The 18,481-nt window shown below is 29.6% G+C and overlaps 1 protein-coding gene across 3 annotated transcripts in view; it reads left to right on the top strand.

Annotated features, from left to right (window-relative positions):
* Positions 1-9,309, top strand: part of LOC118182041 (uncharacterized) — a 35,136-nt gene extending 25,827 nt beyond the window's left edge. For all 3 annotated transcript variants that reach the window (XM_035351309.2, XM_085823064.1, XM_085823063.1), the window contains exons 6-8: positions 2,068-2,150; positions 2,265-2,354; positions 8,770-9,309. In XM_035351309.2, the coding sequence (XP_035207200.1) occupies positions 2,068-2,150; positions 2,265-2,354; positions 8,770-8,784 (188 nt within the window). In that variant the 3' untranslated portion in view covers positions 8,785-9,309. The remainder of the gene's footprint in view (positions 1-2,067; positions 2,151-2,264; positions 2,355-8,769) is intronic.
* Positions 9,310-18,481: the final 9,172 nt, after the last annotated feature.

Raw genomic sequence — 18,481 nt, 5'->3', positions numbered from 1 at the left:
CTTACTCAAAATTTATTCATCAAGATTGAACAGACTGATAACCGAGCATTGCAACAACCACCAGAGTACGACCCAGCTATTCGCAGCTCACGAAAGACCAAGAGCCATCATTGGTCGGGACTACGGCATCTATCCACCACCTAAAAGGCGTAGACATGCCCCTTTAACACCAGTTCCAGACGACGCCCCGTGAGTGAAGGACGTCCCTTCAGCGAGCTGCCATGTTGTTGCTTATTTTTCCAAACTTTACCATGATCCCTTCTTGCAACCTGAGAAGGGGTCATTATGCAAAGTTATCATTCTGTTCTCTGTAGAATCGCATCTTCCGCAGAATTTAATTCTGCCTTGAATATTTTCTCGCGATAACTTTATTATTTGCACTCCCATTGTATGCCACATGGCAATGAGCATATTAATCGTAAAATCTTTCCTCTCTGCAATGCTTTTGTGTTGTATCGTTTATATATAAAAAATATGTATACCAAAAAAAATTTAAAAATCAAAAATTAATAAAAGATTAAAAATCTGAAAACTTACAAAAAAATTATGTATTCTTAAGTTTTATAAATTCTTGTTATCCCGAAACTTTCTCGAGCCATGTGGCTCCCTCTAGTGAGCATCAAGTTTACTACTTATGCAATTTTCCTATTTCTGCTCGCTTTTATGTAATTCTGATGAGGAGGTACATGGTTTTGAACCATAGGCACTCCGTAATTTTTAATCATTGGCTCTCATGAAGCCTGCAGTTTAGGTGAGATCCTGCAATGATTATTATTTAACCAGCAGACATGCTCTTCATTTTTTAAAGGCGCTGCAAAAAGATCAGCCTTTTTGGAGAAAAAGACTTTTTTAAAGATTGTTTTTTATTTTTAAAAATAAATCTGGTCTTTTGGGGGGGGGGGTTCTCTACTTTTCTCTTTAAAGAAAACCAGCTGGATGTATCGTGTATGATATTTATTAGCATGTTATTGTAAAGATATCTCAGCTATGATGTCTATTATTCAGAAATTTATCATCGATTTAATTATTATTCAGCGCAAGTTCTGAAAGTCGCTGCTTGAATGTATATTTCTTCTTAGGTATAGGAAGCAAAATTTAATTTATGCGTCTTTGTTATATGTATGGTTAATGAAATTCTTTTTATAATTATTTTTATGTGCAACTTTCCTTAAAATGTATTTCGTGAAATAATAAAACCATAATATCCTTGATAGAATATTTCTTGTGGTTTACAATGTCATATATTACTCCATCACAAGCAGTAGCAAAATAGGCATGTGCTTTAAATCTCTTTCTTTTCATTGCCTCTTTTCAGTCATTTTAAATTAAAATATAAAAAGTAAAATAATTTTATTTGGATTTTCTTGCTTGTATTTATAACTTTGTCGTAAAGTTATTCTGCATTCTTTCTTCTTTTTTTATTAAGATAAATTTCTTAAATTCTGACATAAAATGGAAGTAAATTAGAAAGTGTTTAGTTGCAGAGCTCAGAAAAATTACTTAATAGGTATAAATTTTAAGTCTTAACTATGTTCATAGCTAAATATGCTAAATAAAAATGTAACTGTATTCCCTTAAATTATCCTTATTTTTATGTAGCCATTAAATTCAACAAAAGATCCTTTAATATCATGCATTTAGCGTATATAAAATTAAAACACCATTTTAGTTCAAGCCTTTAGTATAAAAGAGGGGAGGAATAACAAAGACCTGTTTTTTTTTTTTTTTCAAATCTACTAACCTATTTGAGCTCCCTATTTGTTGATTTAAAATCATATCACGTCTTCATCCTTTCACTTGCAGTGTTAGTCTTTTCTCTGGCAAGCAATAAACATCTCTTAAATGTGCTACTTGTTTTCCAGTTAATATTCAGGTGAAGAAGACTTGTCCTGCAGTCAGTGAAGAGTAGATCATATGGCCAATGAAGGTCATTAATTAGCAATAAAAAGTTGTTTGCAATGAATCTGATTAATAACAAGATGATAACAGTTTATTGTGTTTTGTAAAGTTATGTCTTTTATACATTTTGTTTTAGAAGGTTTTAATATGCAACATTCAATTTTCCAGGTACTGCTCCTGAAAGTTACTGGAGAGACTTGGCAGAACAGAGACGAATTGCTCTAGATGAAACTTTGCATGAAAATGAGCTAGTATGATATTTAAAAGACCTTACTTTTTACTTTTTTGACTGTAACAGTATTTAAACGCACACAAATTCTAAATTAAGATGTTTCTAAAATATTTTAATGAAATCTGTATTTCAGTTACAGGATCAGTTAGCAGTTCTTGAAGCTGAAAATTCCCAACTGAAAAGTTTATTGAAAGAAGCAGAACAATTAGCATCAATTGTTAAAGTAAATATGCACCTATCTTTGCTAGTGGTTCTCATTTTAATCATGCTCTATTGTTTGAGGCAGTTTTATGAAGAAATATATGAAAATTCAAGCAATAATCATTTATTATTTTTTCAATTTAGTCAAAGATAAAACTTAAGCATGTTATATGCAGTATAAGTTCTTTATGCTAACATTTTTTACACACAATATTGTGCTATGGATTATACATTCAAAATAATTTTTTCTCTTTTTTTTAAAAAAAAAAAAATAATTCTGGGGATTGTATGTTTTAAAAAATCAAGTATAATATTCTTGCTTATTACTTTGAAATACTTAATAAGATTGAAAAGCCTACTGAATGGCAAATAGTAAGTGTTAAATATTTTAAGCTGAAAATGTATTATCAGTAGATGTCACTGAATCTGCAATTTTTTTGTATTGTATTCTCTGTTTAATCCCATGCATTCAAAATGAAGAGCATAATGTTGGATTATGTCTTGTGAAAGATAGTTTTGTAACAGCTGTCAACAGAAAAATTTGTAAATGATGGTAATTTTGTTATTTTACATGCATTTTTCAAAAACCTCAATTTTTCTGTTCCAAGCTATTGAAACATTAAATTGTCAGAAGCTTTGTTCTTATTAGGTGCTACTCTGAATTTGGCACCATTAGGAAGGCAATGAATTATTGAGCTAAATTGCTATTAGTGATGAAACATTGATCTTCAACCCAAATGTAAAATTTAAATGTAGCTTATTATTATATCAATAAGAAATATTAAAAAATCAAACACTTTTCTAAGTACTACATGTATAGCTTTTAAATTTTAAACAATGCAATATGTAATTGAAAAGCTCTTAAATATCTTATGGGACATCAAATATAATACTCCCAAAACAGGTAATTTTTAAGACTATATTGGCGATTGTTGTTGCCTTGTTCACTTGCTTTGTATGTTACTCATCCATGATCGTTTATCAGGTTATATACTGCACAAGAGTTGAGCACAGTTTTATAGCACTCTTGCTCTCTTTAGTTGAAAAATATTGAGTTCATTTTTTATGTATTTTGTAATTGACATTTTTGATCATTTTTCAGTGATTGAGTGTCATTTTCAAATGAAGAAAATATGAGTTTGTATATGTGCCCTTTGGAAACACCTGTTTCTTAAGTTCCCCCTTCCCCCACTGAATTTTCTTTGTACTACCAGTATATTTATCAGTCAGGCAGTTTTCCAAAATGTCATTTAACTCAGCATAAAATAATTTACTCTCTAGATAATCTTATAGATTACAAGTTTTCTTGGATATTGCCATTTCGCATTCTTTTTCAAATTAAAACCTTACATTTTATGTATGAATGTCTGATTGAATTTGAATGTCTGAGTAATATTTTCTGCTTAAATAAAATATTTGTGATTGAAATGTGTAGAATATTTCCCATCGAGGTAATTTTTGCTTGGTTATTCATTTCAAAAGATTATGTATACATATATACTAATAACGAGAGAGTTAATGCCATTTGTAATATCATTGTGCATGGGAAATTAAATCAGTTTTCTATACAACATTTTAAAAAACTGCGAACTTGGCGTGAATTTAAAATTTGTATGAATTTTGCAGGTTTTTGTGATTAGTAAATTAGAAATTTTGTCAGGTGACTGTTTTCAGTGCATGAGAATAAAATTTCTCATCAATAAAGTTATGCTTGCTTTTGAATTTTAAACTCTAACAAATTTATTTGATTTATATTAACCAATTTTTAACAAGTGATTTCTTTAAAAACTGTGATTGAAACAACATAAGTGGTTTTAATTTTTATCACCCATATTAACTGTTTCCCGGGGAAAAGAAAATATTGTTGATTCTAAAAATGACGAGGTGTTAATACATTACCAAATTTGTTAAACTTGTTTTACAACAATTCTGTACAATTATTAAAAGTAAATCCACTAGTACTCAGCTAACTGGAATAAGTTGAAAAATATGTTCAATATTGGGATATGAGAGAATAATTAATTATTTTGCTCATTCTGAGGTCAGGTAATGTAGAATTATTGGAAGTTACCTGAGAAAAATTTTTAAATCGAGGGGAATGAGTTGTGAATTAAATTTTTTTTATTGCTGCTGTTTTTTAAGTATGCATATATAAATATAATAACAATAAACAATTAAGCTACATATATATGTATATAATTTCAAAGGGAAGTAAAAAGTCAGAACCTCAATTAAATATAAATTTATTTAAAAAATATATATATATAAAGGCCAACCTAATATTTTATCTCCGTGAAATTGGTAACAAAAACTATTGTATTGGTGTATTGTGAATACAGCAAAGCACACTAGGGCTATCTGCCTAAGGGGAGGGATGCCTTCGTGGAGGACTTTCTAAGGGAAACTGGCTCGTATATACGTTACACATGGGGAAAACCACGAAAATGCCCATGCAGCCAGCCCGTTCACAGGATTCGAACCTCGGACCGAACTACCAGTGTTAAACGATTTTACCGCTCGACCGCTGGTGGGCCAACAAAACTGAATTACGTCTGTTGAAGGGTACATAGTTAAAAAACATAAGTGATTTAAAAAAAATCTTAAAAACTATCATGTAAGAGACTTGTAAAAAATACAAATGTACAAAAAAATTTATCTTCTGTGTTTAAATGCTTCAAACAAAACTTGTCAAGGGAAAAGCGTTTTGAAGCTTTAAACTCTGTTGAGTTCCGAATACACGTTTTGTTCCTCTGAACCATTTGAGTCTATACCACTTTTGCGATTCTTCAATCATTAATTTTAAAATATTTCAAATGAGTAATTTAATGCCAGCTTTTTTTTTTTTCTTTTTTTTTTAATATATATATATGTGTGATACTTGGGAATTTGATTTTCTAAGAGAAGATTTATATAGTTTAGAAATTCTTGATGGTTCTCTATATCATTGCAAACTTTTTTGATTCTAAGAATTTGTGCATAAATAGTATTAAGTATAATTTTCTTGGAGATGTTGGAGTTCCAATTTATGAGTTTAATTGCATGAAAATTACAATCTTTTATCATAAATTAAGTTCTTTGTTGTTTAAAATATGTAAATCTAGATAGTTAATATTTTGTTGTAGGCTAGTTTTGTTGAGGCAGGTAGGATAAATATTAGCTTCTTCTATTTTTTTTAAAGTTCTTGAATGTAATGATGTCATAGACATATCTGTAAATGTTAGAAAAATAAGTATATTGTTCATTTGTAAAGGAATATTGAAAGTGATATTCGTCGATGAAGAGGAATTAAATTAGAAATTGAAGTAGGTGATCAAACCCATAGGAAGGACCTTGACTTATTTTAAAAATGTGTTATTAGAAATGATGTAATTATGAAACAAAATACTTTTTAAGTAGATCTTCCATTCATCTTTGGAGAATATTCTAGGAATGTGTGTAAAACAATATCTGGAAGAGTGAGCATACTATCATATATTTCTTCTAATGGTATAAAGATAAGAGTAGTAAAAAGGTAAACATAAAAGTAAATATAAAGTATGTAAAGATTTTCAAAGATATAGCAATTAATGTTCTTAATATCCAAAGACTGTAGAGCTTCTATAATCAATTCGTTATTATTGATAATCCAGTTGAAATTGTGGTTGGTCTTGAAAATTAGTACTATTAATAATTTTAAGAATTTGTTTAAGCTTTATAGGAAAAAGATGGTAGATTTCTTTCAAAAAATTTTTTCTAGCATTGGCTACAAGTAGAGCTTCTATAATCAATTCGTTATTATTGATAATCCAATTGAAATTGTGGTCTTGAAAATTAGTACTATTAATAATTTTAAGAACTTGTTTTAGCTTTTAAGGAAAAAGATAGTCGATTTCTTTAAAAAAAAAATTTCTAGCATTGGCTACGAGTCTGAATATAACAGGGATCTTGTGATAGGAAGTGTATAAAGATTAGAAATTCTGTTATAGTAGTTGTTTGTAGTAATATTAATTTTTCGATGTAGAACATTGATACACTTTTGAAATATTGGAGCACTTGTATTAATTTTTTTTACATTTAGTAGTACTTTGTAGTTCTTTCTTAATTAAATTGTAGTAGGAGGTCTTATTATGTGCATGGTGAAACTTGTGGGAGATAGAAATTCTCCAAAAATTCATTAAGATTTGCTTGTTTCTATTAAATAGTTGGCAAATTTGTTTTGTAACTAGTTTTGATAATGAAAGTGTTTAAATCCTTTTTGAATTGTTGGAGGCAGTATTTTTTGCTAACATGGAAGGTAGGATTGAACTTGGTTCCTATTTCATTAATTGTCTTAAAGTTCATCTTTTACAGCTGTCAAATTTCCTGTAATAATATGCTGGTGATGTTGATCTACAAAAGTATTCTAGTAGTTTACACTCTCAGGAACTGGTGTTTCAATTTCGTGGTGGTTGGTGATTATGTTTCCAAGCATTTTATTAAATTTAAAGCTTGGTATTGCTTTTATGTTGCAGTCAGCTAGTAGATATTAATTTTTTTAAAAAATATCTGATTATCATTTATGTGATCATAGGTTTTTGAAGTGAATATTGTAGAAAATCTTGAGAAATTTGCTAGCATGCAATTTGTAATTACATCATAAAGTTCATGTTATATATATAACAACAATTAAGAAAAGTTTCAAGCTACAACTCATTTCCTTTTTGATTTAAAAATTTTCTCAAATATATATACATATTAATTAGTAAGACTTTATTTGAACATTTTATTAACAAAGTATTATTGCTTTTGCAGCTAAGTGATTTATTATATTATACATATAGTAATTCACATTTTTTTTAAATTCAGAAATAGTTTTCACAACAGTGAATATAAAGTTAATTTTCATGTTTTTATTCTTATATGGAATTGACTGTAGAATATTTTAAACACTTTTATTTTTATTTACTTTTTTAGTAGATTATTTGTTATTGCAGAATTGAACACTTATTCATTTGAAGTTAATTCTTTTAATTATCATCAAATGCTAAGTACTTTTTTTCATCATTAAGATAATTATTAAGAACTAAGGCAATGTTTTGCCTAGCCTTCTCAAAATTAAAATTAAATTTTTGTAAGTACACTCAAACCCGTTTTTGTGCGGTGAACTGCATAAAAACAGGTCTTACATAGTCTGACTGCATAAAAGAAAACACATAAAACAATATCCCACAAAACTTCACGAGTAGCTAGAAAAGTAGTTTTTGCAACACAATTAAGAAGTATTTCTTTATGCAGTGAATAGGGACCTCATAACTGTCATAACTGTCTTATCTAGAAAATAACTCAAAAGCTTATGAAATAACTAGAAATTGCTTTTTTTTAATGAAATCAAAGCATGAGGCTTGGAATCTCGCCAAACCTTTTAGAATCTGATTTAGAAAATACACTTCTGAACATTTTTAAATATTTTATTTACACATGTAGTTATTTTACACATACAAAACGTTTCAAAATGTGTAACCATTATCCTTCATAGTCTGACAATATGTGAACTTTCTTGTGGTAAACTGCTTCAAAATCGCTTTCATCACTTGAAGATACTACCTTGTACTCATTCAGAGTTGACTTTTTCCACTTACCATGTAGTCGGTGATCAGTTTTTGCAACGACTGTTATTTCACTAAACGCTTGTATATGTCTCGGTAGCCAGATATACAAGATTGAAGTTCCTTTTGGAATTTTAAAAGTTCTTTCAGAATTGGCATCGATTGCAAGAAAATGGCATTCTATTTTATATCAAAGTTGGAGCCCTGCATCAATTTTTATCTGCTGTCATATATAACCATATGATTATGCTCCAATTTGATTGAAATTTTCATATACTGCACAAAAACAGGTTTGAGTGTATTTAGGTACCTTGACTGTTAAAGTTGAGCAGCATTTTATCTTAAACTTGCATTCTATAATGTTATATTTTTAGGTTGGGTAGATTTTTCTTTATATAAAATATGCAGGCAAAAATCTTTTTTCTCTTTTTTGAATTTCCAAAATTGTTATTAATAAACTATTTATGTATATAGTGCAAAATAAAGTAAAAACTGCATTATATTCACTTCAATGATATTAAAAGTAGTACTCTTGATCAGTGTAGTGTTTGGATTACATACAAGTTAATTTTCTCTGTTTTTAAATATATTTTATTATTTACTTTTTAAATTCTAGTCAGTATATAATTTTCATGTAATTAATTTTTTTAATAAATGTGACTGTTATAAAAGTAGCGTAGATTTTAAAGGCAGTATTAACCTGATTAAATCAGTGAATGAAAGATAAGTAATAATTTCATTCTTGAAACTGTTTTCTGCTCACTGTTGTATTTAATATATAGTGGAATAATTTTTTAAAGTATTTTCTTAAAATAAAATTATTTGTGCACAAAAGACTTATGACTTTAATAAATGCATTTTTTTCTCTTTCAGGGAATGATTGACTGATCTCTTTTAGTGTGAAACAACTACCAGTTATATTTTCAGAGTTCCTATATGTCGTTGTGATGTTACAGTATATTAGTGAATGTATTTAGTGTTTATGGAATAAAGTTTATCTGTACATTGTTTTTAAACATTCAAAACTGTGTAGTTCTTAAGTTTTATGGTCGTGAACATTCAATTTAAATAGTATCTTAATTTGAATTAGTCTAAAATATAGCAACATAATGGACTTTCTTTTGAACAATAAATTCAAGTTTTTTCGATCAATATATATATGATAAAAATTTTAAATGTTTAAATATTTAATAATTTTTTTATTTATGTATATCTTATGATTTGATTGAGACATACTCGATTAAGATTTAAAAATATGCCAAGAGGTAAAGTTACTTAAATGTTTTCTGAATTAATGCATTAAAATGATCGTGAATTACATGTTATGGTACTGAAAACTTCTTTATGATTTAAATATTTTGTCATTTATTTATGAAGTACATTTTATAAGAAAATAAAATAGTTTTTCTAATATGTGATCTTTAATCTGAATCTATGGTATGTTTGATTTTAAAATGATAAAATATTGATTAGTTATGTTTTAACATTTTTGTTTGTATCAAAATATGAATTTTTAACCATTTTTCCCATATTTCATACATGCAGTAATTAAAAATTTTGCAGCCCAGATCTGAAAATTAAAAATCATATGCTTCACTAAATCATTTACGAAGACTGAAATCAGAGCAACAAAAGAAAAACTATAAATTTGAGCTGTTGTTTAAATTCCATTTATCCTTTAAATATGTCTATATCATTATGAAGCATTAAAAAATACTATGAACATTTAAAGATAAAGACAATGCTTTTTGGTTTCTTAACAGCTTTACAACGAAACTGTAAACATGTGTAATCCTGAGTGGATTTTTTAAGTACACATTTCTAATAAATTAACTTTTTTATACATATCTAAGAACACAAAAATCATTCTTTGAAACTATGTCAAAATATGGAAAATACTTCACTGAATTTAGTGAACTTATTTGAATTTTTATTACTATAAGTCATATATAATAAGATTATAAACTTAATTCACACATATGAATTTTAATTTACAATGTTGTTGTTGTTACTATTCCCTTTGGGCGAGGAAAGAGACCTTGCCATACAAATGAATTGCTGACATCCTTCTCAGCCGACAGCTGTCTCAGTGAGACGCCTGTATAATCCAGTAGGTTAATAGGAGGGAACAGGCACACATGGGAAAGGTCCTTTCCCCCCGTTGAATTTCATGCATCGAAGATGCCTGCTTCTGAATCTGGCCATGGCCGTTTGGAGAGATCTAATTCTTTTACTCTGTAGTAACAGGCCTGATTGCTCAGTAATTAACTAATGGTGATCAGGAGAAATTATGCATGCCATGTTTTTTTTTTTTTTTTTTTTTTTTTTTTTTTCCAAGTGGGAATGTATTTCAGATGGACTTAAATCAGTGGAAGTGGGAGTAGGGAGATCCCAACCTTTCCTTTGCAAGATCATCAGCTATTTCATTACCATACGTCCCAACATGGGATGATCCACTGGAGATATATTGATTTACGCTGTCTAAGCTTAAAATAGTTTAGATATAATATTCTGACTGGTTCTTAGGCCAGTTTTTAAGGAACTGAATGGAGCTTCTGCTGTCTGTCAGAATCCATATAATGTCACTAGTCGAACAGAGAGCATAATCAAGTGCTTTCCTGATGCGTATAAGTTCTGATCTGAAGATGGAGCAATGATCAGAGTTTCTGATGCCGCATCTGATATCTCCTTCAGGGGTGTTACTATAAATACCACTCCCTGATCTACTTTTATCTGTATACAGGGTGATTCTATGGGACAAACGTGGAGGTGTGGTTGAGCATACTAAAACATGCATTTTGTGCATGGGAATGTACAGTCTAAATGTACATTCCCATGCACAAAATGCATGTTAAGGCACGAATGCAAAAAATGACGCAGGAGGGAAAATGAGTCAACAAAATCAATGCAAAGCATTCCTTTGCAGCAATACAGTATAAATTAATTCAAAAGGCAAATTAATGTTCTTCTGCATGGGTGTATTCTTATGAACTTTGTAATGTTGTTCAAGGTGAAAATTTGATGCTATTTGAGAAAAAATAGAAACTTCAGACCTGATTTTATACAGATCAGAATGAAATTTGTTCTATGTGGGTTTAAACTTTGGATGATGAACGTTTCTTTCTTAGCTTACCAGAAATTCTGAAAGTATTACAATTAATTATGTGGGTCTTTATATGTGGATTTTCCAGTGTGTGACTTGAATTTGAACTAGTTTTTTTTTAGAAAATCTATCATAAAGGAATCACTTCCATTAGGAAGATAGCTCTATTATGCTTTGTAATAATCCAGTTTGGAGTTCTTTGTTCATTTGATAAAAAAGCCTATATGATTATGCGGTAACTTGTGTGTGATGTGGGGTCAACTGACACATTTCGAATTTTGCTTTAAAGAATGATTATTCGGTGGGATAGCTTGTGATGGGTGGAACAGTGAAGAGGACTCTATTTCTACAGTCAATTTGCAAATAAACATCAAAATGTTCAGTAGTGTATTGCCAGTGTTCATATACTATATTATAGAATAGACAGATAGATTCAGGGCAAACTAATAGTACCAGTTTTGCCACAGGGCAATGTTGAAATACCATATTTATTATAACTAATAGGTTTTTCAAATAAATCATTGTTGATGAGGACCGATTATTAAGTTGTTAACCAGTTGTTTTTGTGTTAGTTGGCTTAGCACCATCCTATATACTGAAATATCAAAAACGAGAAACTTCTCTCAAGGACTATCTCTGCACATTAGACAAACATTTCCGAGCATATAATTAAATGGTGGAATGAATATCATCAATAATTCTGTTCTGTTAGGCAACCACCTCCATAAAGACCAAAAACACCATGAATTGCAAGTGATTGTCTTAGAAAGGTTTCATTTCTATTGTTGTGTCTAGATTACATGGAACAATGGTTGCCAGAGCCTACTCCGAGAGAGGTTGAACTTCTATTTTCCACCCCCAACTTTGACGGAGAGCACTCCTGGGGTGATCCAAGATCTCTCACCAATCCACACGAGAGGACTTTCGGCTCGCCCCATATTTAGAGTGTCGCCATGCTAGCTGCACAGACACTGTACATTTAACAAGCATCCATGTCTTCTCCGGATGAAAAAATGAATAATTAAACTTGGATACATGTATAAAAATAAGGTTACTTGGATATTAACCAACATATCACTAACAATCTGTTGGTATTTTTTGGTGATGAAATATATTTTTGATATTGGTAGATCAATAAAGCATGTCTTTTTTATCTTTAGCAGATATCATTTGGCAACTGTATTAAAAACTACATAAGATTTTTATTCTTCATATATGTCTACTGCTGCCATATGAATTCCACCAAATACGAAGACATATGTCTACTGCCTGTCTAAGGCTGACTTCTCTCTTACTAATTTTCTTTTCTTATTATAACTTGATGTCTAGCGTTTGTACCATTCTTAAGAGTCCTTAGGTTTTTTGCAATCGACTTTTGTCATTAAAAGTCCTTCATTTTAATCTTCTGAAATTTCTGTCTGTTTTTACGACTGCCATTTTCAGTGTGAATAAGCATTTTGGAGAAATATTTTTGGTGATTCACTGACAAATATGTATTTCATGGGTTATCGTTTGAATTTGTTCTTATTTATAAATGGTGCGATACTCGAGTTTCTGGCCAAAGAGTGAAACTAGCATTTCAAAATTATTTCTTTTTCTTCTCTTAAATAACTTTTCTCTTTGGAGGAAGTTAATTCTTTTATTAAACTCCTATAAATTTGACAACTTCAACATTTTGGCTATTTTAAGATCAATTTCTATTCAAAATTTTTAAATCGTAGATTTTTTATTTTTCGACGATTTTTTTAAAACATTAATAATTTTGATTAAAATAATGGTAATATATTACAATTATGCTTAAGAAATAACATTAAAAAACATTTTTATTTTTTGCTGTCATATAAAGTGACATTACTTTTCATTTTGGCGACTTATAATATCAATAGTTTGCTTACTTTTTAGATTTAAAGTAATAAATACTATAAAGTACAATTTACAAAACAATTCTTAGCAAGAGCAAAATAGCTAGGCAATTAGTTTAAAATGATATCTTTTGTTATTTTTTCATGGTAAGAGAGTTTCCCCATGTAATTTTCTCAGATTCAGAATTCTTAGGATGTGCATCAATTTTTCTCTATTAAATGCATTTTACACTTTTTCCTCTGATTTTTTTTTTTTTTTTTTTTTTTTTTTTTTTTTTTTTTAATACTTACAGCTTTTTGCCATTACAGAATTGCTAGTGGTAATTTTTCTTCCCGATTTTAGACATTGCACCTTGGAGAAGTTTAGAAGGATTTGAAGGCAAGATTTATAGATCTACAATTCTAGAAGATTCCAGAAAAGTGTGGCAAAATGAAAAATGTCTTCATAGTACTAACAGATAATGGATGTGTTTTAGAAGAAATTTGTGACGAATTTTTCCCTTTTTGGAAATTTTTTGGAAAAACTATGAAAACATAATATTTGAATGTTTTACTTCTGATTCTAGAAGTCTTTCGCTTAACATGTTTATCTTCCATTTACTTTTATTCTTTTCATAGGTACAAGCATGAGAAATATTAAAAATGCTTCTAATCTTGTCACATGGACATGCATCTATAGAAAGGAATTTTCCTATTAATAAAGAAACTGAAAACTGACAATTTACAAGTTTCATCTTATATGTATAATGCATCATACACAGTGCATTTTCCCACCTGGTATTATCTTTGTGGGTACTAAATTCTGCTTCCAGTACCTGACCCAAATTTTTAAAGTTTTCCATTTCTCAATTTTGTTGCTCTGTGCATCACTAAATTCTAAAAATTCCGCCACCGTCTCTGGTCATCACTTCATATTTATTCTCAGCTAAAGAAATAAAATTAGCAACTTCTTCTATACGTTCTAAATACATGTAGTTTTTAGAATAACAAAAAGCTTTAATTAAATCAAATATTATAAAATTCTAATAGGAAATTTACTAAGCAAAGGAACTGAATACATAAAGAAAAAGATAGTTCTTCAAAGATATGTGCAGTTATTATAATGTAAATTAACCAGTTCTTCATAATTTCAGCCTTTACTATAACTTCTCCTTTTTGTTTCCTCACCAGAATGCAAATTAATTAGATAGTATTTAAACTGAGGTTTTTGGATTGTAAGGCAGTATGTTTCTGGCCTCCACTTCAGGCTGCATTAATTCCTGTAAGCTCTGGTAATTTCTAGTTATTCAGCTTTGCTTTATTGCTGCCAACATTAGAATTTATTACTATGATAGAGTTACTGAGTCAGCTTATAAAATGAGTCCTTGACTTCTAGTCCACATTTTAAATTTGACTTTTCCTGTTAGGTTACATCACCACAAGCTGTGGTTGAATTTATTAGCATAAGAACTTGCATTTATATTTTATGTTCTGTTTAAATATATTTATTTAAACCTTTATTCTACTTTGGATATTAGTATACTTGAATATTATTTTATCATACTTTGGATATTATTATACTTATTTTATGTAAATTTTCTAATTTCAGACGTGGCGATAATTTGCTTCATGTCAAGTGCAATTATGTTTTAAGTTCTGTTTAAATCAGGGATGTCAAACTCATAGGTACACTTGGGCCAAACAAACAAGGTTTAACTTTAGGCGGGCCGTAAAAAAAAAAAAAAAAAATCAATATTCATAGAAACGTAGATTTATTTCGAATAATACAATAATAAACACATATATATTTATATAGAAAAGAACAAGAAAAATTTAATGTTTACGTCCTGATACTTGACATTTCTTCTCTGCTATTATCTTTCCTATTTCGGGAGAAATTTTGTTTGCAGTGATAACTTTCAACGCTGACCCAAGGTGAGCATCATTAATACGGTTTGTAATAGGAGACTTATTACCTTTCATGACTGAAAATAACTGCTCGCACCGATAAGTGCTACCAAACATGGAAATAATTTCATATGCGAATTTTCGAGTATTTTCAAACCTGGCTGGTAAATATTTGTAAAATTCAGGCACGCCCACTTCAATGAATTTTGCTTTCAAATTTGAGTTGCATTGAATCTCGATCACCTCCATTTGCATATGGCTGGGTACTGAGTCAATACTTATTGAGAAAATCGAAGAAAACAAAAAAAAACAAAAAAATTGTGTTCGAGGGAACTAAAATCATTAAACCTCGTTTCAAATTCAGTTGTTAAATTTGCAATTTTTTCTGCGTATTTTTGATACGAACAAGTATCATCTAAACTTGATTTGTTCATGCTGCACGTCGGGAAGTGCGTCAAATCTTCATTTTTAAGTTGTTTTTCCCAAAGAACTAGTTGACATTTGAATGCTTTAATTATGTCAAACATGTTCGTAATGATATCATCTTTTCCTTGTAACGATAAATTTAAATCGGTTAAGTGTTTGGTTATATCAACCAAGAAAGATAAATCTTGTATCCATATTGGATCATGAAACAAACTTACGTCTTGATTTTTCATTTTTAAAAACTGACATATTTCTTTTTTCAAATCCCAGAATTGTTTGAGAATCTTGGAGCAAGATAACCAATGTACCTCGGTATAGTAGGACAAACCCAAATATTCACTATCTAACTCACTTAAGAAAGCAGTGAATTGACGCTGATTTAAACCTTGAGATCTTATAAAATTTATAACTTTTTTAATATATGATAAAACATTCTCCATATTTATTACTTTCGTACATAGAACTTCTTGATGTTAATACAATGCATATGATGAATGTTTGAACTGTAAATTTCGCTAAGTTTTTTTTCTTAGTAATGCTACGGAGCCCTTGTTTTTCCCGGTCATTGATGGAACTCCATCTGTAGCTACAGAATTTAATTTTGCCAAAGGTAGATTGTATTTCTGCACAAGTCCAAAAACACAAGTAAATATATCTTCTTCTGTGGTAGTACCAGGCATCGGTATTAGTTCCAGTAATTCCTCAAAAATGTTAAAATTCTTGTCACAAGAATGAAGAAACACTGCTAATTGAGCTTTGCCACTAATGTCCGTGCTCTTGTCACAGGCAATGGAGAAACTTTCGAAACTAGATGATTTTGCTTTGATCTGATCACTTAAATTCGCGGCTAAATCAGTAACTCTTTCTGCAACTGTATTTTGAGACAATGAAATTGATTGAAAAGCCTTCATATTTCCAGGATAAACAATTTCTCCAGCTTTCATTAGGCATTCCTTGATGAAATCACCGTCAGTAAAAGGCTTCGAATGTTTAGCTATCAACTCTGACAAGACGTAGCTTGCATGTACCGCCGCTTCACTTTCTTGCAATACTTTACTAAACATGGACATTTTTCACTCCCAACTTGAGCTCTTTCAACTTTTCTTCTCTCATTAATCCTTCGTAATTGTTATATTTCGATTTGTGTTGTTCGTAATGACGTTTAATATTATATAACTTTGGTACATTAATAGTATTATTACATATCAAGCAGATTATTTTATCTTTTATTTCACAGCAAAAATATTCTAATTCCCATTTTACTTGGAATATTCTATGTTCGTCAGCGATTTTTCGTTTAATTTTACTACCACTTGGTTTTGATATAGACATACTGAATACAAAGGGCTGGAATAAACACGGTTAACGTTAAAAAATTAACAAAAATTTCTTTTCACAAGAGATAAATCAAAATGCTGAAATATTTCTTCAAAAATATTCTAACAATATCGCAAAATGTCAAACGTTTAGCAAAAATCAATTCAAAAAACAGAAACTAATTCTATCTCACAGCGAAATCGCTACAAATCAATCACAGCATTAAGTAAACAAACAGTTCGCTAGAACTACAGCTACTATTGAGATGAGTTGTTTGTTCTCGGCTTTTATAAGCTTTATAATTAATTTCTCGAATATACTGGAAACATCTATAAATATCTGGATTTTTGTGGATGGCAACAGCAATTACGAGATATTTATTTAGGTATCAAATGCATGAGCTGTTCTATTTTTAACCTTCCAACGCAGCTGTCTTTTCAAAAATCATCTGTGTTGCTAAGGCAACATGAAGCAAATCTAATTACAATTTTAAATAAAAAACTAACTAAATAAATAACTATGAAATCCGTAACAATATGAATTAAGTAATAATTAATAATAAAGCAAAGTGCATGCACCAATATATCATACAAATCTATGATTGGAAAACTGAAACCATGAGTTCGGCTATCGGGGGATGTGTACAAGTTCTGAGTGTACGTGTCCCCCAAAAGCCGAAGGTAGCTGAACGCAAGCTACTCACACGCATTTGTAATTTAAGTAGTGTGTGTGTCAGCTTGTTGTGAGTAATCTAACAACACTGAATAAATTATTGTTAATTACTTAGCAGTAAACATTTCATTTTTTTCTTCGTCGGTATGTTATTTTATTATTATATATTATTATTTGCCGATATATTGGCCGGGCGGCAAAAATATTTGTTGTGGGCCGTGAGTTTGATATTCTTGCTCTAGACTGAATAAGTGCATGACGAAATGAAACATAAAAGAAAAAAATATCAGTATAAAGCTAACGGTTTAATGTTATTTGATAAATTTTACAAAATTGATTTTAATGTTAATTTTTATATAAATAATTTATTAAATTATGTTTCATATAATGCATCTTACTTACGGATCTGTTTTATTCTTAGGGTGGTATTGCAAAAGTGAAGTTCAGACATAGATAATATCTTTAATTGAATTAATTCATTTCCCATTTGTTGATAGGTTCTTAATTTTATTCATTAATGGTCCTTAAAAGTACTTAATTTCCATGTGCAAAAATGTGTAGAAACCCTGATGTCAGCTGTTATTGACATATTTTCATTTCATGAGAATCTGAACGCTTCCTATTTTTTGGCAAAACACCACATGCTAAGGAATTGCTTCTAATAGAACAGCATAGTCCATTATTTCCTTATCTTCAAAAGAAAAAAAAAAGATTTCTATTTATTCGCAAATCTAGTAAATGCAAGAGGTACTGAAAATTAACACAACATGAACAACTGTTATACTGAAAAGTTTCAAATCAAAATAATTAAGGAAGTGGTTAAAAAAATGCAAATCTGCATTTGCTATTGATCTGAAGTTAATGTTGAAGAAAAAATATATATATATTTAAAAAAAAAAAACCTGAAGGGTTTCAGATTTTAAATTACATCCAAAAGGACAATTTTTCTTAATGTTTTGTGTTACCTTTATTTATTAAATATGTTCTACGTATTCAAACCACAAAACTCAGTTCAACAGCGATATTGCAAAATAATTTTTAAATGAGCATATCTTTAGAATTTCCGATACGGTGTTTCATGCCCTGTAGATAATTTTTTTTTATACGGTGTTTCCATAGTTCGCTTTGAAATCGTTCAGTTTTTTAATCAAAAATTCGTTGGAAGTGTTACAAAATATATAATCGATAATGAAACAAATTCAAATTAGGGCTTCTACATACCCATATTCTATCGAAGGTTACGTTATTCAAATTTTGATGGCTCTAGGTACCTTTGCTTTATCACAGTGCGAGAAACATACATTCATGCAGATTCTTC

The sequence above is a fragment of the Stegodyphus dumicola genome, chromosome 8, assembly GCF_044657685.1.
Source record: "Stegodyphus dumicola isolate Sdum_Otavi_A_Nest chromosome 8, ASM4465768v1".
Classification (NCBI taxonomy): domain Eukaryota; kingdom Metazoa; phylum Arthropoda; class Arachnida; order Araneae; family Eresidae; genus Stegodyphus; species Stegodyphus dumicola.
This window is presented reverse-complemented; position numbering and strand designations above follow the sequence as displayed.